General features: G+C 26.1%; 5 protein-coding genes and 1 long non-coding RNA gene across 14 annotated transcripts; 4 read left to right on the plus strand and 2 right to left on the minus strand.

The window, feature by feature from the left end:
- Positions 1-755: 755 nt before the first annotated feature.
- Positions 756-8605, plus strand: LOC143153574 (required for meiotic nuclear division protein 1 homolog). Of its 2 annotated transcripts, XM_076324949.1 has the most exons (6): positions 756-918; positions 1085-1310; positions 1562-1676; positions 7607-7826; positions 7953-8310; positions 8394-8605. In XM_076324949.1, exons 2-6 carry the CDS (start codon positions 1221-1223, stop codon positions 8553-8555), a joined length of 945 nt encoding a protein of 314 aa, XP_076181064.1. In that variant the 5' UTR covers positions 756-918; positions 1085-1220; the 3' UTR covers positions 8556-8605. The 2 variants fall into 2 exon arrangements, with proteins under 2 accessions (XP_076181064.1, XP_076181063.1); XM_076324948.1 differs by having other exon boundaries at positions 756-1310.
- LOC143153571 (glutathione synthetase-like) lies at positions 2577-6946 on the plus strand. Of its 3 annotated transcripts, XM_076324943.1 has the most exons (5): positions 2577-3226; positions 3308-3605; positions 4419-5275; positions 5443-5849; positions 5926-6946. In XM_076324943.1, the coding sequence occupies exons 3-5, from the start codon at positions 4644-4646 to the stop codon at positions 6348-6350; spliced, it is 1464 nt and encodes a 487-aa protein (XP_076181058.1). In that variant the 5' UTR covers positions 2577-3226; positions 3308-3605; positions 4419-4643; the 3' UTR covers positions 6351-6946. The 3 variants fall into 3 exon arrangements, with proteins under 3 accessions (XP_076181058.1, XP_076181057.1, XP_076181059.1); XM_076324942.1 differs by having other exon boundaries at positions 2577-3605; XM_076324944.1 differs by lacking the exon at positions 3308-3605 and having other exon boundaries at positions 2577-3116.
- A 1570-nt stretch (positions 8606-10175) lies between the features above and the next one.
- On the minus strand, positions 10176-26048 carry Egh (beta-1,4-mannosyltransferase egh). 3 transcript variants are annotated; one of them, XM_076324947.1, is made up of 4 exons: positions 25828-26048; positions 24738-25546; positions 24480-24663; positions 10176-10878 (listed from the first exon to the last, which is right to left on the minus strand). In XM_076324947.1, exons 2-4 carry the CDS (start codon positions 25539-25541, stop codon positions 10871-10873), a joined length of 996 nt encoding a protein of 331 aa, XP_076181062.1. In that variant the 5' UTR covers positions 25542-25546; positions 25828-26048; the 3' UTR covers positions 10176-10870. The 3 variants fall into 3 exon arrangements, with proteins under 3 accessions (XP_076181062.1, XP_076181061.1, XP_076181060.1); XM_076324946.1 differs by lacking the exon at positions 10176-10878 and adding an exon at positions 23431-24422; XM_076324945.1 differs by lacking the exon at positions 10176-10878 and having other exon boundaries at positions 23433-24663.
- LOC143153569 (rabphilin-3A) lies at positions 10287-18542 on the plus strand. Of its 4 annotated transcripts, none has more exons than XM_076324936.1 (10): positions 10287-10909; positions 13031-13180; positions 13334-13472; positions 14401-14898; positions 15090-15655; positions 15717-15913; positions 16752-17011; positions 17095-17241; positions 17567-17990; positions 18242-18542. In XM_076324936.1, exons 2-10 carry the CDS (start codon positions 13101-13103, stop codon positions 18367-18369), a joined length of 2439 nt encoding a protein of 812 aa, XP_076181051.1. In that variant the 5' UTR covers positions 10287-10909; positions 13031-13100; the 3' UTR covers positions 18370-18542. The 4 variants fall into 4 exon arrangements, with proteins under 4 accessions (XP_076181051.1, XP_076181053.1, XP_076181052.1 ...); XM_076324938.1 differs by having other exon boundaries at positions 10882-11019; XM_076324937.1 differs by lacking the exon at positions 10287-10909 and adding an exon at positions 11704-12222.
- Eif2bepsilon (eukaryotic translation initiation factor 2B subunit epsilon) lies at positions 18538-21231 on the minus strand. Its single transcript, XM_076324941.1, has 2 exons — positions 20255-21231; positions 18538-20126 (listed from the first exon to the last, which is right to left on the minus strand). The coding sequence occupies exons 1-2, from the start codon at positions 20930-20932 to the stop codon at positions 18888-18890; spliced, it is 1917 nt and encodes a 638-aa protein (XP_076181056.1). The 5' UTR covers positions 20933-21231; the 3' UTR covers positions 18538-18887.
- Positions 22175-25984, plus strand: LOC143153576 (uncharacterized). The gene is made up of 3 exons (XR_012993864.1): positions 22175-22315; positions 25218-25386; positions 25771-25984. It is a non-coding gene; the product is annotated as an uncharacterized LOC143153576 (long non-coding RNA).
- Positions 26049-26376: the final 328 nt, after the last annotated feature.

The raw sequence follows: 26376 nt of genomic DNA on the forward strand, positions 1-26376 counted from the left end.
ATTGATACGGGATTACAACTGGTATGTTAGATGGAGACACTGCTTTGATTCCATTGGCAAGAAATCATCCTATATTATTCGTATACTGAAAAAATGTAAACAATGTAAACAACACATGGTCGTGCGATCAAAATTTATTTTTTCAGCGAAAAGACGGTAGATACACACAATCAGTACTGTAATAAAAAAGTCAGTCGAAATGAACAAACTGGTACAAACTTGGAATCAAACACAACTTCCCCATACTACTAATAAATGGTAGATGCTGATAGTGACCATATTAATATACTAAATAAATAGGCTCGCCTCTCATTAAATACATGGCAATGTTCAACAATAGAGACATAGGTGTAGACGTAATGTTTCTACTAATAATAGATATGTATCTTGCAAAACCCAATCTCAGAATTTAAAAATTAGCAAATTTTTAAAACCTGTAATATCAAATTTGTGTCCAAGTTTTAGGTAATTAGTTGTATGTTTAATGAAAATAGAAGAAAATCTATCATCTTCGATACGAAAAATAACTTTTACGTATAGTATTTCAATTGCATCAACTCATAAAATTTAAAAATTACGAAGCTACAAATATAAAATATTTTAAAAGAAGAATGTTTTGGTGATTCTGTCGCAAGATGTCGCCATTAGGACGAAACAAGCACAAATGTGTACCTACAATAAGTAATATACCATATTTAATAGATCGGCTGTACAGAACTTAAAATGGTTAATCAAAAATGATAGGTGAAATGTTTTGAATCTTCACTGCTAGATGGTACAATGAGTACTGTAACGTATGCATTATAAGCATAAGCGAGATCTAAATCACATTGTGTTAAATGCGTTCTTAACGAAAATTCGTGCCCCTTTTATTTAAGGCCCTCTAATTTGTAATCTTAGAGAAAAGAAACTTTAATAGTGTGTACAATATTTTTGAAAACTTTATAATTACAATTAGTGTAATTATAAGTGTACAAATATTTTGATAGAACATGGTTTTGAATGCAATATTCAATAAAATGAACTTCACAGTAATTCAAAAATGTATTTTACCAAAGTGTAATGTTAATCTTAATGTCTGCAGAAAAATTCATATTACTCTGACTAGATGTGATAAAGAATTGAGACCTACATTCGTTACAAAATTAAACTTATTTTATAATCATAAGAATTATTTACACATTAATAAATGTCAGTATGAAAATATATCCAATGTAAAAATGATTACAAATAATTATCCTGCTTTTGAACTAAAAAAGAGGCCCAAGAAAAGACACAAGTCCAGTCCCAGCAATGATGTTAATATTGAAGTAAATAATTAGTGAATTGTATAAAACACTCATTTATAAACCATTACAGTCATATTTTACTTCTGTAATGCATATTATTTTATGATAAAAATGTAAATACTAAAGTCTGTAATGTTTACCTTAAAGAATATTATACTCTTAAAAATTATAGAAAGAAGTAAAATATAATTTTGTTATGTGTATTAATACAAAACCTGTTATCATTGCTAATTAATTTTATAATGAAGGTTGAAAATTCTATTTGTTTGTAGGAATGGAGCATACGTGCATTAGCTACAGCAGAGGAATATGACTTGGAAGGTTTAACGGAGGGCCTATTGAAACAAAACTTATATATACCTGATAATATAGCTACATCAACCTGCTGTAAGTTTTAGACTATCATTTCAGTTAATAGTTAATATATTTACATAATAGTTATATGTAATATAATCTCTGTTGTTTATTAATATATGAAAAAATACTAAAATAAATTTATATTATCTAAGAGTGAATACATCATTTTTATCAAAATTTTAAGTTTGTCATTTGCTTCTTTTTTAATAAAATCATACATGTCTTTTCTATATTGTTATGCATAAGATTATTAAGCATTTATGACTTGCTCTTGATTGCCATATTTTGATTTGTCTGTACAGTAGTCTGCTTGTAAGAATAGCATATAAAATTCAAATTGTACAAACGCAACACAAATAAATAGCAAGTTTGTTGTCATATAACAAACTATTAAGTAGACACTTTGTGACTACATTTAGAATTTAATTTTCTTTTTGTGAGATAAGCTGAGTTACATTTCCTAAAATTAAGAGATAAACATGGAAAATCATCACTTATTTAAAGGTAAATTTTCTGATATTCTTAATGAATATGAAAGTGGTGATCAGTTTTCAAATCCAGACAAAATTGAAATTACAATTCCAAAAAAAAACGTGTTGCCATTACATGCCTATGCATGGAACACCCTGTATAATTTCTTAAAAAAAGTAAGATAATATAATAATAAACTAGATTTATTATTGAATAAAAGACATTTTCTTCTGTAATGATTAGATGCATTTGTGTTAATACAGAACAAATTTATTTTATACAATACATAATTTCACAAGCAAATGTTTATAGTTTTTTACTTGTACGGATCCTTTACAGGCACAAATTTTCAACAGATAATTAATCTTTATAATTATTATCTATTTTTGAATCAATATCATTTGCAAATAGAATTTTAAGAAAAAATTATTAATTATTGATTTGTATTGTTTTCATTAATAAAATTATGTAAACTTTATATTGCAAACACCTCAATATAATATTATGCGATATTGAACATAGTCAACTGATGATCAGTAACCATTGGGAAAAACATGTGTTGGGTTAAATTATGTACAATTTTGAAAAATGGAATTTTTATATTTTCTATTTTATTTTTTTATTTGTATTCCAATATTTGTCTTATATTGTATCAAAATATCTGGCTGAAATTAAGGTCAAACATGAATTCAGAATAATTGTATATAGCATGTTGCATTTGACCTTATTTTCAGCTGGAAATTTGTATACAATATATAATAAATATTATATTGAAGTTCTTAAAGAGAAACATGACTAAGTTTACGCTGCGTGCGTTAAGAGAAAATGTTTTTGAGACAGTCAGTCGAGCTACCATAGTTGTATGTATATATGTAGATTCATATATGTATATATCACTCTATCTTACGCACGATGCGTAAAGAGTGGGACGACGCCCACCGTATTACCTTCTCCCATTCTTCCAGCCAGGGATTTAGGGAATCCGATCTAGCCACCTTGGTAACATTTCAATTATACGACAACTACATGTATATATGTATATACGTATATTATAATTTAGAATGTATCGAAGCAAAGGCAATGTACTTATTGTGATATAATTTTAAATGGTAGAAATTTTTATAACTTAGATTATACATGTTTATTATATTAGTGACAATTTAACATTTCTCATATTACTGTACATATAGGAAAGGCTTCCCTAAAAATTCTTCCTTAGATTTACTCTTACACATAATGTGGGAACGTCACAATTTCAATCAGATCGTTTACGCATCACATCCATACATGAGAATTATCCATACACGAGAAATGTTCTTATCAATAGTATAAACTGAAGTGATTCGAAAAACAACACAAGATAGTGCAGCACGTGAACAAAAACTGTAAAAATCGTAAAAATTTTAATGATAAAATTTATTGTGTATTTATTTAAATGTTTTAAAACACTAAATGAAATTAATTATTTTAAAGAAACATTAACGTAAGGTAAAGCAAAATTTATGAAGATAAATTGCATAAAACCATATGTAACAATTTCATTCACGTAGATGAATATTTTTATACAAAAATTGGTATTGTAATACACAAATTATTTTATCTTTATTTCTTTTTCATTTCGAATAATGAAATTATTATTAATACAGAGAAATAGAAATATTGTTTAAAACTTGTTAACAAATCAGATAAAATAAATTTAATATCATAATTTTCTTACTATTTTCCTATCGATATCCTTAAAACTAAATAATTATTTATAACAAACTGAAATATTCATTATTTGGTTAAATATTCTTCACTTTAGTAATTGCTCAACATCTATTCTGCATTCGTTTAATAAATTTTATATAATATATTATTTCCTAATTTTCTATAATAAGATATCTTTGTTTCTTTTTTAATGTTATTTATTTTAATTATATATGTTATTTAAATTTGTGATATGTACAAATGTTTAAAATCATTTAAGGATGCTTAAATTAATCATTTGTTATTAATGTTAGGCAAATGTTAAAGTTAGTATACCAAAACATGTATTATAAAAATATCATTCGAACAATATTAACTGGCGAAGTAAAGAAAAGCAGATAATAAATAATATTAGGTCATCCCATAAGTAATGTCGTCTCTTATTGTACTTTAAATAATCTTTGACACTTTCTCAAATTCAAAGTATGTTCACCATACACTTCACAAATGTTTTTAACCGTATCCATAGTTGTACTACCTTTCTTAAATTCATATAGCATACAATGCCGCAAATGAAGTTCGCACACGCTCATTTTAAAATTTTTTTTCAAGTGATAAATGTCGATCAAACTGCATCGAACACAACCGATAGACTGTCGAGAGAGCACTCTTTAAGCTACATAGAAAGAAGTTTCTATAAACACATTGCCGAGATGCGATTCAAGTCTTTATTTAAAGTACGATAAGAGATAACATTACTTATGGGATGACCTAATAATAGAGTACTTTATTTTAAAAAGATTATTTATAAACATCTACAACAGTAAAGGAATAATAATGAATTCTACACTTCATTTACCTTCTTTGGAAAAAGAATTAGAAGAATTAATAAAGAAGGCAAAGGATTGGGCACTTATGCATGGAATGTGTTTGAGATCAAAAGCAAATCCTAACAAAAATGTTCTACAATTTGCACCATTCATTCTGTTGCCATCCCCATTTCCTAGAAAAGAGTTTGACAATGCTTGTCACATTCAAACAGTATTAAACATACTTATACATGGGGTTGCCCAGGACTATAATTTTTTAAAAGAAACTTTGGAAGAGACAATAAAAGTTGATAATTTTACCAAAGAATTATTTAATATATGTAAAATTATAAATGATGAGGGAGGACCGACACAAAAAGTATCTCTTGGCATATTGCGTTCAGATTTAATGTTAGAAACAAACTGTTTGAAAGAAAAGATGGATGAGAAATGTATGCCATATTGTTGTTGGAAACAAGTTGAAATAAACACAATTGCTTCTGGTTTTGGTTGGCTAGGACCTGCTTCAACAGAATTACATAAATTTGTATTAAGAGAACTCGGTTATCATGAAAAAATAAAAAATCTTCCAGAAAATAATGCATTACAAATTATATGTTCAAGTATAATAGAAGCATGGAATATTTATGGAAATCAACAGTATGTTTATAATTAATTATATTTTTAAAGTTATAAATGTTGGAAAATAATAGTACATACAATTTGTTACAAAAATTAATACGTAACAAAATAGACTTATATTTGTAATATAAGTATGTTATTAAGACATTTATATGTAGTTTAATGTAAATTACAATTATTTACAGAGCAGTCATTTTATTTGTTATCGAAGACATTACATATAATATATGTGATCAACGTTTTCACGAGTTTGAAATTAGAAAGCAAAATCCAAATGTCAAAATCATTCGTCAGAATTTAACACAATTAGCTGCTACTGCAACATTAGGTGCCAAAATGGAATTAATAGTTGATAATTATATTGTAGCTGTAGTATATTATAGATGTGGTTATGAACCTGGACAATATCATACAAGAAAAGAATGGGATGTAAGATTATTGATTGAAAAATCCTTAGCTATTAAATGCCCCACTATTCAATATCATTTAGCAGGTACCAAAAAAATTCAGCAGGCTCTTGCAAAACCTGACGTTATTAGGAAATTTTTAAAAAATGAGAAAACATGTACTGAAATTAAAGAAATATTTACTGGTAAGTGAATTTTTTTTTACAGTACAAATGATATTAATATATTTGATTCAATATTATATCATGCTGTTTTGTGTAGATCTTTATGCATTAGACTTTAATGATCATGGAAATGCTGCTATAGAAATGGGGATTACAGATCCACATCGTTTTGTCTTAAAGCCTCAACGAGAAGGAGGTTGCAATAATAAATATGGATTAGATATAAAACACTTCCTAGAATCTGTAAAAAATAAACAAGAGAGAGTAGCATGGATTCTTATGAATAAAATTCATCCTCCGATTCATAAAAGCTATATAATTAGACCAGAAAATAATATAAACATAAAACCACAGGAACTAGTTTCTGAATTAGGAATATTTGGTATTATTATTGCCAATGAAAATAATGTGTATGTTAACAAACAAGCTGGTCATATGTTAAGGACGAAGTTAGCTAATTCTAATGAAGGTGGTGTAGTAACAGGATTAGGTGCATGTGATAGTCCATTTCTGATTGATTAAAAAATATATGTACATGTTCTTAATGACACATGGTATTCTATGTGGACATTATACACGAAGGTTACGTTCAATGTCAAAATTTAGTATGTAAGAAATCTAAGTACTTTCATTTTTTCTTTCTTAAGTTAAGTATTAAGTAAGTTTTTATACAAAGAGTGTTCTTCAATACACTTCCATACTATTAGATGAAATTAAACAGAGTTTTTTGTAATATGTTGAATTCAATTCAAGGATGAAGTTCAAATATAAAATACTACAATACTCTAATATGTAGTACTTTTATTGAAAGAATGAACTAAACTGATTCAAAGAATGTTATAAGGTAGTATTTATAAAAGGTTACACATAAGACATTGAGCATTGTTTGTAAATTCCATTGAATAGAATTACGTATAAAAGCTCAGGTTGTTGAAAGAGTTACTACAACTTGCTACAACTTAGAAACTAAGTCAAATAGAATATATATTTATAAGAATTTATTTTATTATTTCTAAATATTAAATCTACCATTGAAATGAATCTTACATATTACATGTCACTCTGTATACATATCACATATTATATAGATACGTAGTACATTATTATTATTTCGTTATTTTTTCTTCACAGTATACTTTTTTCAATAAATATACTGATTAAATGTTTAGTTGTATTTAAAACTGGTTTTTACATCTTTTCTACAATTTATCTTAAGAATATTTTTCATGTATTATTTTTAATCATGTGTGATAATTTCTTATAATATTTTTAGTAAGTCATTAGAAATATAATATTTCTTACAAATACAAAATTGTGTAATAATATGGCAGAATTATAAAATATAGTTAATGGAATTTTAATAACATAAATTTGAATACATATATATTTAGGTGGAATTGAAATAGTTTAAATTGAGATAAATAATATATTACTGATAACATGATACATTAATTTTTATTTTAGTAATACATCTTGAAGTTTTTATAAGTCATAAAATGTACCTAAATAGTAATTAAACAATTATTGCTCCATCTAGAAATACTTTCATAAATTTGTATACTTTAAACATTGTAATTTTTATATATTTCATTGAGTATAATTATATATATTCTATACATAAAATATTGTTGTTTTATTTATTTCTACAATTTAATGTTAGTGTTTATTATTAAATTAGCATTATATATTTGGGAAGAATATATGATAATTAATATAACATCAAAAACTTAGTAAGTATTGGTATATGTTGTTATGCTATATTTAAATTATGCTTACAGCTTTACCAGATGTTATACATGCTGTAGCAAAGTATGAAATGAAGGAAGAATCAAGAGAAATCTTCTTTTTTCGAGAAGGTACTGTAGTATTTTGGAATATTTGTCATCTTGAAAGTGAGAATATATTGGAATTTTTAAAGAAGTATGAAGAGAATCGTTACTCGGACAATATTATACAATCTGAGAGTGAAATAATGACTTATAGCTACGCAGATAATGGGTAATAGCAAAAATGATTTACATAATGTTTTAACATTCTCATAATTATATCATTATTCATATATATGAAAATTGCTTATATATACTTTATGAGTTTTTAATGTTTTATTTTCTTAATACTTTACAGAAAAAATAGTCATATAAAGCATGGTCAAATTCTGTTAGGAATAACTGCAACAAATTTAGATAAATACACATTTTCAAATGCAATGGCTCAATCAGTGAAATTAGGCATATGGGAATCATCCTTAGACAATTATATAGATTCTATAAAATTTGTTACTGAAGATTTAAAATATGGTAAACAGCTTAAAATGAGTCAACAAGATGTATTAAAAAAACAGGGAGAATTATTTGCGTTACGACATTCTATTAATTTAAGCTCAGATTTATTGGATACACCTGATTTCTATTGGGAACAAGAAAATTTAGAAATTCTATATCATCATACTTGTGCATATTTTAACATTACAAAACGTACAAAAGTAAGTTGTAAAATATAATCAAATTCATTGAGTAGCATTTATTGCAAACAAGATAAAAATATATATTTTATTTTATTATATAGGTTATAAATGAAAAATTAAATCATTGTGTGGAGCTTGTAGGAATTTTATCTTCACATTTAAGTGACTGTCATCATATACGTTTAGAGTGGATGATTATTATCCTTATCATGGTTGAAGTTGCTTTCGAAATATTACATTATGTTGATAAATATTTTTCATAATAATGTATATAAAGTAACTGAAGATACGCACAGTTATTACTATATGTAACGTACGTATGCATAACATATGTAAATATATATTACAATAAAATTAATACTATTGTAGCTAAATTCTTTAAATTTTTAATGTGAAATATAATATAGTTTTGTGTATTGAACGACACAATTCCTTTCTTATTGATTAATTACCTACCTACTTGATGGCATTTATAAATAGATATTCTTATTTTATAATTATTTAATGTATTGACTATCAATTTTATAAAAGTTTCTTTGACAGCTATTTCAATTTTCTTCATTTATTCATTCAATTTTGATTACAGAATTTTATATTTAAATATGTAGAATTTTTTTAATTAAATTGAAATGTTATTTGTAAACAAATAATGTAGATATCAATATATTGAAGTGTAATTATTGAGTAAAAAATATTAATAATCGTATTAGTAGATATTAGTTAATTTAGTTTAAATAAGTTGTTGTAGAACAAGGAATATGTTAAAGTATATAGGAATGTGTTTAGAAACTAATCCATGCTTTTAAAAAAAGTAAAAGATATACGGTAGATTTTAAGATACTGTTTCTTTTATGTAGAAAAAGAGCAATAAAAATGTGGTCAATTATTCATTCTTTTGCTAAAATTTTCACTGTGACTTAGAATCTTACTATTTAGATTCAATTCTAATATTTGACATTTACGCAGAAAGCAGACAACGGCAATGGCTACGTAGCGTAGCACGTCAATAATTGCAATATAGCACAAGGACACCTGTTTAATTTCAACGCGTTATTTTTGATTATATTCATGAGTATTGGTATCTAATTAAAACAAATCTCGAAAAATTATGCATATATTATTTTGTTGCAATGAATTTTAGTTTCTTACTAGTAATTTGAATGTAAAAACTTCAATTCGTTTTATTTATAATTTGATTTTTTAAGATATTTTTTTACTGGATATTTCATTGATATTCCATTTTTTTTTACTACTAGCCGTGGATTAAATTAATAAAGTACTTAAAAATTTTACTTTCTTTTAAAAAGATTTAAAATTTCGTATACCTTAATCACATTAATTATAATATACGTACATACTTGTATATATAACTAAATACAGTAATATATATTTCTATGTACATATATATAGATAGAACACGCGTATACATATTACGAAATAATAAATTATAGGTTATTATTTATATACCATATATCTACTAATTTACTTCTATTTAATACATCGAATGAAAGTATCACAATCAATTTCTGTCTTACAATGTTTAAAATGAACAATATACATAGTTTATCTACATAGATAGGATAAATTATTGAAAGTATTAATTATAATTTTTTACATTTTATTTGATTGTAATATATACACTATTGTATTATAACTTTGTCCATAGCATCTTGAATATTGAATAATGAATTTCTTACTTATTTACATATAATCATATATTGAATGTTTTTAGAGGATACAAGTGAATCACTTACAAAAAAAAACATGAATTCTATCTAAGAATTATTAATGTTGTATTACTAATATCCAGTGTTTCTCCTATATACAAATATCATAAGAGAAAAATTAAAACTAAACTATTTTCTCTGAAAAATACAATAGCATAAATGCTTTAAGATTTTTTTTTTAATAACAAAATTATATTTTCGCATATAATATAAAAGTAGCCGTCAGGACGAATTTAACGACAATTTAAACAATAATATTCAAGATCGCATGATATCATAAGTAAAAGATACAATAAAAAAAATGGTACATATTTAAAGCAGAGTTAAGATTCCAGAGCTTCGTTAAAACCTCATTTGTGATATATACGTATGTATATGTGCGAAATTATCTTATTGTTTTGCAATGATCTCTTGTGACTCTGAACATTATGTTCGTAATATCATCATGTTCGTATTTCTAATATATAATTGAACTCAAATGACAACCGATATAATGTAAAAATATTAAAGCGCTCGATTAAAAAAGGAAACAGATTAAAGTAGTCTTTGTAGTCCGAAATTGATCGCAAAAGGAACAGATAAACTCTTTCTTCTTTTACAATATTTTCCTTTAATATTCTCCATTTGCAGAAAAAATGCTCCACATGAAAAACGTAAACACTCTGTAAATGTTTCTTTCGGTGAATTTCCTAGATACATCCCTGTAATTGTACGCATGGCACGCATCCCTCTGCGCCTGTATCGAAAGAGAAGTGGAGTCGTACGCCAGTTTCTGCGATAATAGCACCCACTTGTCGGCTAGCTGATAGCGTGGCAAGTACAGCTCTGTGTATATCCGTTCGTCTATCTGACTAATGTTCTGGAAGATCATTAATACCGTGACACATTTGGTAATTATAATTTTTTACAAATCAAAATATATAAGCTAAATAATTATGGTTCGAGGCTGCTGTCCATTTTCTAATTAAATGTTACATAGTTGAAGAATTCTGTACAACTTGTAAGTAGACTTTCAGATAATTTTAAACGTTTTTAAATTAATTAAAATAATATTCTTGTTACTTATAATATCGTTTAATACTTAGGATAACGAACGAATTATGTTAATCGGAAATGTAAAATATCATGCATAAATTACAAAAGCATATTATATATCTATATTATACTTTTTACTTTCATTTTTGGAAAAATTAAAAAATTGCTCCTATACGAACCCACGATGAAATGGACGATGCTTAATTTTTTACTTTAATAATTCAATTATTATTGCATATAACTTTCCTACAATTTACAATTTAAATAAATTAAATTTGTTGTACAATGTTTTTCAAAACGAATTATTAAAGAAATAATAAATTAAATACGTTAATTTAAGTACATATGTACAATTTATTGTATACGTATTTTCAAATCACATGTACTTCGTTTTCAGTACAAAAATAATTTTTTTAGTTCAAACGCTACTAACACAAACTGCGAGTAATGATGGCACGCGTCATAAGCTTCGATTGATCGCCTAACAGAACTTTCGCGCTCATTTTTTTTCAGACACGATATGTTTGCCACGCGTCCGTTGCGAGTTACAAGGTACCCCTTCCCTCTTCCACCCTCCCTCCTCCCCGTCTCGTACTACTTTTCTTCAATTATTGCATTGCATATAATAAATCCATTACAAAACATTACTATTTCAACATAATTTAATGTGTTCATTTGTTGTTTTTGCACGCATATGTTTTGTTCTTGGTTATTTAAATTTTTAAATTTAAGAAGGTTTCCATCCCCTTTTAATTTGTCAGAACACATTACATCCAAGATGTATTTTCTTTTTTCATCGGTGTATTTCGACTCTACAATAAGAACATAAGAGGTGTTACAAGAACCATTGAAATATCGATTTAGATGCAAATATAGATAGTTTCCCTTTAACAGCTTAAATGATATAGGAATAAAAGCATAGCGGATACTTGTTGCTTGTCTATTTTGAGTGGAAGCTGTTCTTCTAAACTCTGCCACTTCTTCAGTATTAACGGTCTTCAATATTTGCATTAATGAATGTATAAAATTAACTTGCGATATTGTACTTATTTCAGACACTTATAACAAAGTTGCATCGTACAGAAGATGCCTAGAAAGACATTGTGGACTTTTCTTCTTATATAATTCGTACCGATGCCAACATGCGTTAATATTACATTTTTTTTTAGTAAGTGAAAGTAACAAATTGCCGCATAAAACTTACGAAAAAAATTAATTGGTATACCAAATAAACATATTGCTGTAACATGTCGTAAAAAGTAGACATATTACATGTTTTTCTTTTTCTTAGAATAATTTGTTTGATTAAATTTAGGAAAATAATATAAGTATCAGTTTGTAATAATTGAATATAGATTTTTATATTGTTAATTGTAGATTATTCAAATTTTTTAAACGTCGATATACACTAGAAAGATTTTTTGATTTGATAGTATGAAAGGAATCTAAAGATGAAAATAACGAAGGTTATAGAAATTTCAATATGTAGAAAAGAGAAAACATTCTCACGTCAAGAAATGATATACGTAATACTCTATTTGAAAAAAGAATGTAATAAAACAATTCCTTTAAGTAGATATAAAGATATACACAAATATATGTATGTATATGAATACATTTATCTAAATGAATAAAGTCAAGGTTCCTTTTTATTTTATTTATTACTTGTTACACTTTACTCTCATTTTTATATACCATGTTCATTTTGTTGTTTGTAGAAATATCAAAGTCTGTTTGTTAATAATAAATAATAATTCAAAATTCGTAATAAATGGTGAAGATATTTTGTAGCGCAGTTTAATAAGTAAAATAAATTTTATTAATATCTGGTAGTAACCTTAAATGTTAAATATCAACCAAGTTTTAGGAAAAGTGCTAAGAATAAATCCTTATTACTTTGTAAAATAACGATAACTTGTTAGTAAAAATCCTTTGTAATTAATGCATCACATTACTTTTATTTCATTTTTTTACAGGTTAACCAATGTTACATGATGTTCATAATATCTTTCGAATGACTTAAAAGTTTCATTAAATAAAAATATAATGGATATTACGGTAAAAGATTCAGGTAGAGGAACCAGATGGGTTTGTCCAAATGATCGACATTTAGCATTGAGAGCGAAGTAAGTACCAGTGTACATGTATTAATAGAATCTATATTTGATAAATAAAAGAGTTAATAAATATGACAATTTTTTATTAAAATGATTGATTATTTTATACATTAATTGTTTTTAAATATTATATAAGTTGTCATTAAATTAATTTCTAATTAGGTTACGTACAGGATGGTCTGTAAAGACTGGTTCTTTAGATTCAAAATGGGGTAATTATTCTAATTCTTATTCTGGTGATATAAGTCGCTATGCACCCTCATTTGTGCTTAGTGAAGAAGAACAAAAAACGATTATACAGGTAAATGTTTAAATTAATGATAATTAATAATTTTTAATTTTATTTTTCAATTTTTTTTTTTAATTTTGGCCTCAATATTGTAAAAAACAAATTGGGATATTTATTTAATGATAAAATTTAATATATCAAAATTTGTTTATTTACATGAAAAAATTTGTTAAAATTTGAATTACATATGAGTACAGAAATATATTTTAAGAACATTGAAATAATAATACAATTTTAAGTTATTGTTTGAGTAATCTACACATACAAAATGTTGCATTTCAAACACATTATTTAACTACCTTCTTTGGTTGAGTGATGTCAAACAATGTTTCTTTACATATTTTTTTTCTTATACTTAATATTAATATGTATTTAACTGTATAATAACATGATTCTCAGTAGAATCCTCACATGGTAATGGACTGCTCTTGTGCAAATTTGTATAAAACTGCCTCCTACAATATAGTAGTGAATAAAAAGAAGTAATAATTTAGAAAATCATATTATATCTATCATATTATGTTAATTACACAGTACAATTCCTTACAAAAAAAAGAAAGAAAGATGAACAGATAGATAAATAATTTTTGAACATTTCAAAAAATTTATATAAATAAAATTGTTGACTTTTGATTTTTAATTTTGAGATTTTAGGCCATTTTATTATAATAGCTGAATACATATTAATACAAAGTATAAAAGAAGTATTAAAGAAAGGAAAAATGTTACATAAATAAATACACCTATGAACCTACCAAATTTAGAAAATATGATAATAAAAATAAAATTTTTCCTGGACATATTCACATTTTAAAACCATTTTAATCATCTATGAAATATTTTTTCATTGTTACAACTAAAGGTGATAATTTGATAACCCAATTATTTTTGTTTTATCATTACCAGGTATAATTAGATATTTTTTGTTTTAATATGTTAGGTCATTCAAAGAGCAGAAGCTTTGGATTTATCAGAACAAGAACGGATTGGCAGATTAGTGGAAAGATTAGAGAATATGAAACGCAATGTCTGTATTGTTACTGGGACAAGATTGAATGAGAAAAAAAATTGTAGTACCCGATGTTCCAGTGGTACACATTGTGTATGTTCTTGTGCTCTTTGTGGCGAAAAATTTGGTGTAGTTATGGGTGCAACACCAAATCTTTGCAAAGACTGTCATAAATATATATGTCAGAAATGTGGTATTGAAACTAATGAACTTAATTCAACGTTTTCAAATGCTTCATCAATAAAAGATGTATTAACTATGACAAAACATGTACAAGAAAGAACAACTATGCAACGAATTGTTAAACGTTCAAGCAGTAGTCAAAGACAATTTCTTTGTCGAATATGTGCAGAAACTAGAGAAATGTGGAAAAAAAGTGGTGCTTGGTTTATTAAAGGAATGCCAAAATATATTTTACCCGAAAAAAAGGTATCTTAATCTATGTATTGCTAAAGAATCGAAAATAGGAATAAATAATTGAAATTCTATTATATTTACAAAATTCGTTTATTAGATATCTTCAAAATTTTGTTAAAAATTTTACCTTAATACAATCTTAATTACTTACAGATTTATTAATACTATTGTAATAAACACTCTTTATTTCTTTAAAATTACAGGAACGTGGATGGTCGAGAATAGGTCATAAGCAATCTACCTGGACAATTGGAGGAAATAAATCTCTTGAAACTACTGAACTTCAAGATTCTTCTTCTGATGAAGAAGCGACACGACGTCTAGCATTAACTCGAGGTCACTCAAATTCGTTTACAAACTTACAAAGAAATCAAGATAGCCTTACTATTAAAACTCTTTCACCATTCCCTAATTCTGCTCAATCAACTAGTAGTAGTGTATCTAAAACATCACCTGGGCAACGATCAACTGATCTGTCACTATTAAATAATCGTGAAGAATGTTCAGATCAATTAAATAGGTCTACCTTTTCTATTACATCTCAGTGCAGTCATGTTTCACCAACTGCTTCAGTTACAAGTTCCTGTTTACGAACAAATGGAAAAGCTACTAATGATCCCCAAATTGAACAGCATGTTTCATTTGAAGATGAAATGGTTGAAGAAAAAAATACAAAATTTGATGATCCTTATGAAATAAAGGATGATTATCGTAGAATAGAATTCCATTCATGTGATCGATTAAAAAGTTCTCAGGTACAATCTTTCAGGTACGTAAGGATGATAAGCAAAAGAGTAGAAGTTTAGCTGATGTCACTTAATACATTATAGACCGAATTCTTCAATGGTTCCAATAACACCAACAACGACAATCATTCTAACGGACCAAATTCCAGAACAGTTTCAAAGCCACGAGAAACACATGAATCAGGAAGGAAGCCAACCATGCTCAGAAAAGGAGAGCCTTTTCAACAGTGCTCACAGCAACAATCAAATCATTTTACCACGTCTACAAATGTCGGAGCACGGTAAATATATAATATTAAATATAGCTGCAATAAACAAGTATAGTTGATAAAAAATAGAAAAATAAAAGCATAATTTAATTATTTAAAAATCAGCACATCATTTATATATACATGTATACCAGAGATCTTTATTTTATACGAAATACTACACACATATTACAATATATTAGAATAATATATTCAGTGTACATGCATTAAATGTACATATATGTACAACAGTTTATATTTACACATCTAAACATGATTGCAATTGTTAATACAAATTTTTGTCAGTATCATTTTACAGTATTGCTCTCATAATTGAAATGAAATCAAGATTGCAGTCATACTTGAATCGAGATATGTAAAAATTGAACATAATAATGAGCACATCTCTTATTACATATTACATATGCTTGGTGAGGCGAATTTCAAACAGATGCTGTACATACACATATTGATATGGCAGTCGCTGAAGGCGAATTTTACTTTATGCTTTAGATGTGCATCCTGAATAATTATCACAGTAAATTTATAGTGAACGTGAAAGACGAAAGCTGGAATGTTTACACTATTTCACTGGTTGAATTCATTTTAGTAGCTTTCAAACATCAAATCGAATGGCTATTATCCACCGACGACGGCGATATCAACCTTTCGCGCATGTTCAGAGCAACAATCAAATTGTTTTAAATAGTGATTTATGATTCCATTTCACTTATCTGCAGTCTAATTCTTTTAGATATGCGAGCATTACTTTATTTCTATATTTTTTATTCTTTCATTGAGTTTCGTAGATTTATTCATAAATATTTTAAAACATTACTTAAAAATAATTCAATTATATTATTAATAATAGAAATGGGGCAAAATTATGGAACTCTCGAAGTCTCCTTGCGATACGACCCAGTAGTTCAGTGCCTCCAATGCAAAGTGGAACGAGCACGAGGTTTGCAGCCAATGGATATTCATGGTCTTGCCGACCCATTTTGCAAGCTCAACATATTACCAATAGAGACAGTTTCGACTACAAAGCGTCTTCGAACAAAAACAGTTCACAAAACACGGGATCCAGAATTCAATGAGACACTAAATTTTTATGGAACAGCAGAAACGGATGTATGAACAATGCAAATTCTTTGTATAATATATAAATACCTTACAATTAAAACTAATAGAATTGTCTGATTGTTCCATAATAGATATGGAATGGCAAAGCACTACACATCATGATTCTTCAGGACGATCCATCAGGCCAAGACTTTCTAGGAGAAGCGAAGTTTCCCCTGTACGAGTTACAACCTCGTCAAACAAAACATTATAATGTCCCATTGCAAAATCATTATGCAGTACGTATAATTAAACTTTATTTCCCGTTTTCTCCTTAATAATATTTATTAAATGAAAATCATATAAATTAAATAGTATATATATAATAGTATTTACTATTATTTTATTATTTGACATTATACATTACTTATTATTACACAGACTAGTTTGTATCTTCTAAATTTGTTTTCCTTATACATTCAATGTTTTCATATTACTTATATAGCATTATGACTTAAGCACAATTTTTCTAATTATTTTCATCGCGCCTTCAATTTTTCGCGACGGCCGACTTTACTTGCATTATTGCAGACACTAAGATATAAGAGCTCGACGTTGGCATAGGTGGACAACGAAGAAGCATGTTGGGGCATATTTTCCAGTGGACGAGGAGAGATTCAATTGAGTTTAAGTTACTGTACAAGACGCAGAGCATTGATGGTCATAGTTCATCGAGCTACAAATCTACTTCCTATGGATAGTAATGGATTTTCTGACCCATTTGTCAAGTTGTGCCTTATAGAGAATGTGACAAACAATCACAAACAACGTGTCTTTGACTATTCAATTGCACGTTTCACCGCTAGGAAGCTAGTCTCAAAGAAGATTGCAGGTCGCAATTCACAAAATACAACTATCAAGTGGAAAACTCTAAATCCAGAATGGAACGAAGAGTTCATTTTTACTACTCGATTAACGGACCTTATGAAACTCACATTATATCTTACAGTATGGGATAAGGATTTTGGCAAGAGTAATGATTATCTAGGTAATGTGTTAATTTTTTTTATGAAAAATATTATATAATTTAAAATTTTAAGAAACTAAATTAATATTCTACTTTCATAAGTATTATGTAAACAAAAATCAACATATTTGTTTGACTATGTTTCAATTTTTAAAAATTAAATTTGAACAATTGTTTTTCTTTTAACATTTCATTATCATGTCCATTATTTGTATTTACATTATTAAATTATTTGATACTATCACATTAATGTGTTTTTTATTTGTATGTAGGTGGACTTGAATTAAGTTGTAATAGCAAAGGTGCACGATTACGACACTGGATAGATGCAATTAAATTTCCAGATCATCGTCATCAAGCTTGGCACAATCTAACAGATACTATTTTGCCTACAGAATAATTTATGCTTATATTTTTTTTTAAATGTATTATTCAAAATATTTTAATAAGGTCTGTAATCGATATGCATGATAATCTACAAAGCATAATTTATTTACACATGATCTGTATTATTGCTCAAAGTGTATTATTACAAAAAGAAAGTTGACACAATAATAAAAATGTTACATTGCATACAGTGAATTATTTTTATTTTACAATGATAAATTTCAATTATACATTAAATTACATTAATAGATATAAAACTACAACTCATTTTAATAATTATTTTAGTTACTATACTTATAGAATGTAACCTTTTATAAAGCAATAACAGTTTGATTTCAAATTAGTATGTCCTTAAATTGAATTACTTCATATTCATAATTATAGAAAATTGCTATAAGATACAGGAATTAAAATAAAAAATTAATTTTGTACTGTATTTTGTTTTGCTCTCACAAAATGTTTGAAATATCTTAAGAAATGTACATTTTACAAATATTCTTGTCAAAAAGTATACAAGATTTCAAGTTATATTTAATTATCTTCGCTTGCACTGGAGTCTTCTTCAGCTTCTTCCAACCATTTTATAAATGGTTGTATTGCAGTTCTTATTATTTTGTTGTTTTGAAACTCATCTACATTTTTATCACTAGATTTGTACCATTCTAAAATTTTTTCTTCTGATAATACATCTATATCATAAAGAAGGTGTAACAAGTATTGTAAAAATGGTAGTAATTCCTGTGTTGTACTAGCAACTTCTTTTATTGCCCGTAGACAGTCATCTTGAGCATCTTCCGTTTTGACGTAATTCAGTATAATTGGATGAAAATAAGTTACCATAACTTTTAAGTTTCTTTGATAATTTTGATTATTTACAGTTTCTTTTTTTTCCGAAAGATAATGGAAAGGTAAACTTAATATAGCTTTAATAACATTGTATGTCACTTCACTCATAGTAACATTATATGCGTATCTTGATGAGTTTATTTCCAAAATTAAGTTCTCCCAGTTAAGTTTATCTTGAAAGCCCCTTAATAAACTATCAATTACTTCAGATAAGAATATGTTTCTGTCATCAGGAACTGGTGAATTACATTCAGAACCTTCATTGCTAGTTGTTATATCTGTAGAATAATTATCACATTCAGTCATGTCATAATCTTTAAAGAACTCGAGTTCATTATCCATATCAATTTCCAATATTTTTCTTATAGAAATTTTATTATCTTTTGATTCTAAAATAGAATCAGTATACTCTTTTTGAATATCAATATTTGTTTCAGGACATAATACACATCCATTTATTTGTACACTATGTTTAATAACACAATTTGAAAATATTATACTGTTCATAATAGTACAATTATCTTCAATTTTAGTATTTGACAAAATATATGAATTCATAATGGTTACATTAGAACCCACTAAACAATTATGACCAATAACAGATCTTGTAACAAATGTATCATTCCCAAGTGTACTGTTTTGACAAAGTACACTATCTTTTTCTAATATACAACCCTTAGCAAGCGTAGCATTTCTATGTTTATAAGTGCTTCTTGGCATACAAATAAAATTTTTTAAAAATGGAATGGCATTTAACGTAAGTGGAAAACTGTGCCTGTTTAAAATATCACGAATAAGAGTTTGGTATGCATTCCATGATACAATTGGTAAACTATAATCTTCAGGATTTAATTGCTGCCAATAAATTCGGTAATTTAAAATTTCTTCATTCATCAGTACTCCTTTGATAAAATCTTCCATTGTCTATTAGTAACACACAAAATATACTATTATTTTTACAAATTTTAAAACAATAATCTATCTTTAAAACATTGTAATAATACTAATATTTATAAATAATTCACTTAATCTCAGATGGAAATATAACTTACTTGAAAATCAAAATTATCGGAGAATAATGGAAGCACAGAAGGAGAACACAAATAAATGTGAGTATCCATAAAACAAGTATTAATCTCAATTTCATTATGATCCAAAAACCAATTTAATTCCAGTTTGACTTTCTTCTCATGATTCCTTAATTTACTATAATGCAAAACCTTCTTGCTAGTTTTATCAGAAACTACTAAAGATGCTTCTTTTTTCAATAAAGAATTATTTGTAGAACCAAAGTTTCTTAACAATATAGTCATTGTTGCGCCTTTATCTTTATTGAGCTTAGCACAATGATTGTTTAAAGTGCTTGTAAGATCTGCATTAATAAATGTATTTCCTCGTATCAGTATAAAATTACCACGAATAGAACCTTTTGTATCAATATCTCTAAGCGCATCACCAAGAGATCTACAACCCTCTGATATAATTAAAGAAATTAAAATCCTTGACCATTTTTTTTCCTTTACATATGTTTTTATTAAGTCTACATGGCTACTACAATAAAGAAATATTTCTTGTATTTTAGACTTAATGAGGGTTTCTATTAGATAATCTAAAAGTGGTACGTTTATAATTGGCATTAGAATACTTGGAAATATATCTTGCATTGGTGTCAAATTTGTTACAAAATCATCCGCAAGAACAACAGCCTGCACAATATCCTTTTCTCCCATTTTCGTATCGATGATATCGTTCTAATTTTTCGTAATTCTTAAATTATTTAAAACATATTATTCCTTATAGGTTATAAAATTCTAGATAGTATTTATTTTTTTATGTTCAAATATAGCAAAAGTTGTTTTTATCCAGTATTGGCTTCACTATGACTGTTTATATTTGTACTTCATATATAGATGTTTCTTTTTTCACGCATGAATATTTTTTACGTATAATCGGAGATTTCATTCGTAACGTGTGTTTTCTCGTAATTTTTTTATCAGGAATTCAAGAGAATCGTTTGAAACTGCTTTACTGCAGAGGGTGCTGATTGAAAGTATTACTTCATTTTAAATCCAACTTTGTAATATTATTAATAACTATTTAAATTACTTGTAAATTTATTTCTATTAATAATATTGAAAAATAAATTAATAAAAGCATTTTAAGAGATTACCAAATAATTTTCTCCCTCCCTTTTCCATATTCTTTTAGTATACCACTATTTCTTAGACAATATATTTTCAAAATTTTAATTTTGTAGATTGACAAATATTGTTCATAAAAAGATACTTACTGTACTTTATATATTTGAAACTAGTTAAAAAATAAAATAATTGTGTTCATTATAAGGAACTAATTTATATATATTTAATTTATTTCTAAAAAGATCAACATTTTTATTAAAATAATTATACTATATATATTAGATATAATGCAAGTATTAAAGTTTTCTTATTCACAGCTTTGACAATATTTGATATTTTTATTTTGAAATAATAGAAAATATTTTGTACAATCTATTATTTAAGCTTAATTGACATTTAATCATATAATTTAATATTTCCAACATTAAAATTAGATTATAATATTCAATAGACTATAGGTATTCTTACTCCAAGAAAACAGCATTTAATAATTTTTGCATTACAAGAAATATGTTCTTATAGTGACCAACGTATTTTAATGAAATGAAAAACTTAATGTTCATTATTAATCATATAGTTTAATTTGTAATTTAAATCATATTTTGCTGTTTTCTTAGTTCATAATTTCATTTTACATATAAAACATGTATTATATAAATATATATAATACACAAATGTCAGTATAATTTTAATATATATACTATAAATTAAATAATTTATTACAAAAGACATTTCAATACAAGTTAGGAATTATAGATGGCAGAATTATCTCCATTGAAGACAATAATAACTTTGTAGAAGACATATTGTATTTTCGAAAATATTGCAAATTTGAAATTACAGCCATTTGCTTGCATAAATATACAAGAAATCTATGTTATAGATATAAAAATATTCTATTTAATAAATTATAGTTCGCTTAAGAAGATATTGATAAATTATTAAAGATACATGATATGAATCGATGAACCTGTAAGTTTTGATGTTTCACTCATCAATTTAGGCATATATATAATAGGCATTAGGAATATACATTAATTATAAATAATTATTTTCAGTTTAGTAATGAGTTACTATTTAAATTGTTCAATCTAAGCAGACTGAGGCTTTAATATATTTTAGCTTGTGTATAAAATTAATGCAAATGAATTAGAAGTATATTTATAATATAAATATAGGTTAGATATGCTACACATTTTCAAATATATTTCTTATAATATTACATAATCTTTATATATGTAATAATTTTATTCAAAACACAACATATCTTTTATTTCTCTAACTAGACAATATAAGTTTTATTTAATAATGCTTGATTTCTTCTAAACACACTCATTTAATTACTTGCCCTCTATATTAAATTTTGAAATTATATACAAATACATGTAAATTATCCGTTAAAACCAATATCATATACATTTAATAAAATAAATCAAAATCAGTACACAACAAAATAAAGATTATTATTAAAAAAAAAAACCTCTATCCACAATGCCTTCTATATTTATCATATCCACTTATTTATTCAAGATTATGTATTACTACACATTATCGAACTATAATGAGTGACTTTAGATTGAATAAGTATTTTAAAATAAATAATAATTTATTATTTTGTACTATTTTTACAAAACCAAAGAAACTGTACTCCTTAAATTATTAGCCAATAATAAATAATTTTTATTTTTTGAACTAAATTTTCAGAAATTTAATATAGCACTTATTCTTTAAAACTTTGTACCACAAAATTAATTTTTGATTATACGTGTTACTATTGTGTATAGTAGATTTTATATTTATAGTTATTTATGTTGTCCTTATTTTTCTGCTTTCTAATGAAACTCGTACATTCGTTTTATAGAATGTATATTAGAAGAACAAATAAATTTATTCTAAATTCTCAAGTCTTTTGAATGACAAAAAGATCAAATTTAATGATTAATTAACATTGATAAATGCAAACATTAAAGCATTATTCTTGTTATAAGTATTCATATATTGTAAGTATGTAATATGTTTTCCATGTGAAATGATAAAATATCATATTAAATTAAATAAATTATATTTCAATAATTTTTCAAAATAATATGTCTAAAAATTAGTTGGAAGTATTTAGGTACACACTTGAAGTAATTATTAAATTTTTTCTACAGAATTGCTTATAGTTTATACATAGTAAACTTGTATAAATTTCTTATATAAATATCTTATATGAATTATGATATAGTAACAAACTCATAACACTAAAGAATGTTTTAATCCTTTTAATAATTTGAAAAATAAATAATTTAATAGCTAATTCATGAATGTTTTGAACATATAAATAGATATATATATACAGTGGCGGATACATACTTATGAACATTCGTTTTACAGGATCATCCTCTCATCAGTGGACTGATCAGAAAATGAAGAATTATCCAATGGTCCCTATAATATATTAGGGACCCTTGTTTTTGAAAATTGTTTGCTTCTTATTCTTGATAACCTATAGTCCTGCATAGCATGATTTAATATAACATAGTATGTTTTGAAATATAACTACTGTGTTATACGTGGATTGACTGTACGTCAAACATGTAAGAAATAAAAAGAAGTAAATTATAAATATTATTGATACAATAATAAAGACAATACAAATATGATTATTCCTATGTTTCTAAGTATATGTTTGCCACTGTACATATATGCTGCTTTTAAATGTTCTAATGGTTATTACATTATTTAAATAGATTTGCATGTGATACAATTTATGGTTCATAACTTTTGTACTGTTTATTAACAACATAAAATGTATGCTTTTTGCCAAATATACCCCATATAACAGCAACATTCTCAATTATCAAATTAAAAGGAATTGTTGATAATGCCCCACATATACACAATATAAACCGAGCAATACCAAATCGATATAAAGAAAATGATTTAACTACTCCAAAAATATACATATAAATATTCACTGCACAAATGAAAGCGCATAGAAAATCTATAAATGGTGGACAGATAATTGGATATAGTCCAGCTAATATAACATTTGAAGTAGATAGAGGTAATGTTACCCATGAGTAACAAGATATGCCTAGAAGTAACTTTTTATTTAATGGAATAGCTTTGGAATGTACGACAAGTAATATACCTTGTAGCCATCTTTTTCTTTGTTGTACAAAATCCCATAATGTAAATGGTGATTTTTCCCACATTTCACCATCTACAAAGTTAAATGTATATCCTTGAGTAAATGCTTTCATTGCAAAGAAACAATCTTCTGCAACAGATCCATCCAACCCATTGTTAAAAGAAACTTGCTTTTCTGCACCCATCTACAATAACGAAATTTTGTAATATTTCACTATAACAAACAATAAAATTTATTTTTTATGTAATAAATAATTACCTGAGTAACAACATAAGAACCTTTCATACTAAAGAATGGCTTATGAAACATAGTAAATTGTAATCTCAATTTTCCCATATCATCTGCCACTCTAAAACTGTCTGCTAAAGTGGTAAGCCAATTAACAACATCTTCATTTGCATATGTTATAAGGCCTTGTCCAAATTGATGTTTTCCATCCAATACAAAATTCAATATTCCACGGACAGAATTCTTAGTCAGTAAAGTTTCTTCATCAAGGTGCACAATCCAATCATTATCTGCTAATTCATTTACTGAACTTTCTAAGCAATACTGTAAAGCACGCGCTTTAAACAAAGCACCACTGCTTGTGTGATAATTTAGTGGTACAACAACTTCTCTAACTCTTCGATGAAAGGCTAATCCAATTGGTTTATCACTTACTACTTCAATTTGAAAATTCTCTAAACCTGTTTCTACACACTTGTTTAAATTTCTATTTACGTTTTCTTTCACTAGATGTGGGTAGTCACCACGTGTCACTATTCTAATACAAATGAATGGAGCAAGCAATGGTGAACCCTTTAATATAACTTTATCTGGGAATGCATTATAAATTGTCAATCCAATAAAATTAAATAAAACTTGAGGAAAAGAAAGAAATGTAAGCGTTCGTAACACATATAAAGTAAGTGCACCAACAAATCCATATTGAACCCATGGATCTAATTGTCCTTTATTATCACTGTTCCAACTAAGTCCACCAAAAACTAATTCAAAAACAATTATAACAATAAATAATAAACAACAGTGTAAAATATGTTTGGTTACACTGTTCAACATTATTCCTGAAAAATAAAAATTAAATAAATTAGTAATTATAAATATTATATTATTATATATTAGTAATCATAAATAAATAACAAATCTAAACATGTTATTGTCGAAATAAGAACAGCAGTATTTTAGTGATTAAATAATAAAAGAAAGAAAATATTTCAATGAAGAGTAGCATTTTAATATATATATATGTATTTAAATTAATAACTGAACAAAAAATATTTTATTACAGGACCATGCACATACATAAAAATGACAAATATTAAAACTATAATATATTATAGTATACCTTGTTAGTTAATACTTTAGGTATGTAAATAAGACACTTATATAACCATTTAAACAATAGCACACTCTAACACCACAAATCATTAATTCAGTTTTCCGTTTAAAAAAATGATAAATTGTTATGTAAATTTTCATAAAAATGCTTCTTAGTTTCTCAATTTGTTCAGATTCAATTGATTTCTATAATGAAATCGATCATTTTATACGCATTTTTCTTTTGAAAACAAAATTTTTCTCCCCATTGTCTATGAAAACGTATAAATATGCACAATATCACAAAAAACAATTTACACATCGGTATGAATTGAATTTATTTTAATAATTTGAATAGCACTATGTTCTTATTGATTTTTATTGACTCAGAAAATGGTTTATATCTATACATTTTTTGAGTTTGTTTCACGGTAAAGATGACTGAATTATCAATACGAGATAACAAAGATAACAAGCTTCTAAATCGATCTATCAACTCTTAACAAGTATTGAAATACTCAATGCTGCTGAATTCGTATTTCACTAGCTCAGCGATAAAAGAAAATATATTTCTAAT

Source organism: Ptiloglossa arizonensis, chromosome 13 (assembly GCF_051014685.1).
Source record: "Ptiloglossa arizonensis isolate GNS036 chromosome 13, iyPtiAriz1_principal, whole genome shotgun sequence".
In the NCBI taxonomy this organism is placed as follows: Eukaryota; Metazoa; Arthropoda; class Insecta; order Hymenoptera; family Colletidae; genus Ptiloglossa; species Ptiloglossa arizonensis.

What these genes read in the sequence shown, in the direction of transcription:
- LOC143153574 (XM_076324948.1), top strand. Translation starts at nt 993, where the DNA reads ATGGTTTTGAATGCAATATTCAATAAAATGAACTTCACAGTAATTCAA. An exon ending in TATAGCTACATCAACCTGCT is followed by an intron (nt 1,677 to 7,606) that starts GTAAGTTTTAGA and finishes TTATGCTTACAG; the next exon opens with CTTTACCAGATGTTATACAT. An exon ending in TATAGCTACGCAGATAATGG is followed by an intron (nt 7,827 to 7,952) that starts GTAATAGCAAAA and finishes AATACTTTACAG; the next exon opens with AAAAAATAGTCATATAAAGC.
- LOC143153571 (XM_076324942.1), top strand. Translation starts at nt 4,644, where the DNA reads ATGAATTCTACACTTCATTTACCTTCTTTGGAAAAAGAATTAGAAGAA. An exon ending in AATATTTATGGAAATCAACA is followed by an intron (nt 5,276 to 5,442) that starts GTATGTTTATAA and finishes AATTATTTACAG; the next exon opens with AGCAGTCATTTTATTTGTTA. An exon ending in AATTAAAGAAATATTTACTG is followed by an intron (nt 5,850 to 5,925) that starts GTAAGTGAATTT and finishes TGTTTTGTGTAG; the next exon opens with ATCTTTATGCATTAGACTTT.
- LOC143153569 (XM_076324936.1), top strand. Translation starts at nt 13,101, where the DNA reads ATGGATATTACGGTAAAAGATTCAGGTAGAGGAACCAGATGGGTTTGT. An exon ending in AACAAAAAACGATTATACAG is followed by an intron (nt 13,473 to 14,400) that starts GTAAATGTTTAA and finishes TTAATATGTTAG; the next exon opens with GTCATTCAAAGAGCAGAAGC. An exon ending in CAAGAGTAATGATTATCTAG is followed by an intron (nt 17,991 to 18,241) that starts GTAATGTGTTAA and finishes ATTTGTATGTAG; the next exon opens with GTGGACTTGAATTAAGTTGT.
- Eif2bepsilon (XM_076324941.1), bottom strand. Translation starts at nt 20,932, where the DNA reads ATGGGAGAAAAGGATATTGTGCAGGCTGTTGTTCTTGCGGATGATTTT. An exon ending in CCGATAATTTTGATTTTCAA is followed by an intron (nt 20,127 to 20,254) that starts GTAAGTTATATT and finishes TGTTACTAATAG; the next exon opens with ACAATGGAAGATTTTATCAA.
- Egh (XM_076324945.1), bottom strand. Translation starts at nt 25,541, where the DNA reads ATGTTGAACAGTGTAACCAAACATATTTTACACTGTTGTTTATTATTT. An exon ending in GTTCTTATGTTGTTACTCAG is followed by an intron (nt 24,664 to 24,737) that starts GTAATTATTTAT and finishes TCGTTATTGTAG; the next exon opens with ATGGGTGCAGAAAAGCAAGT.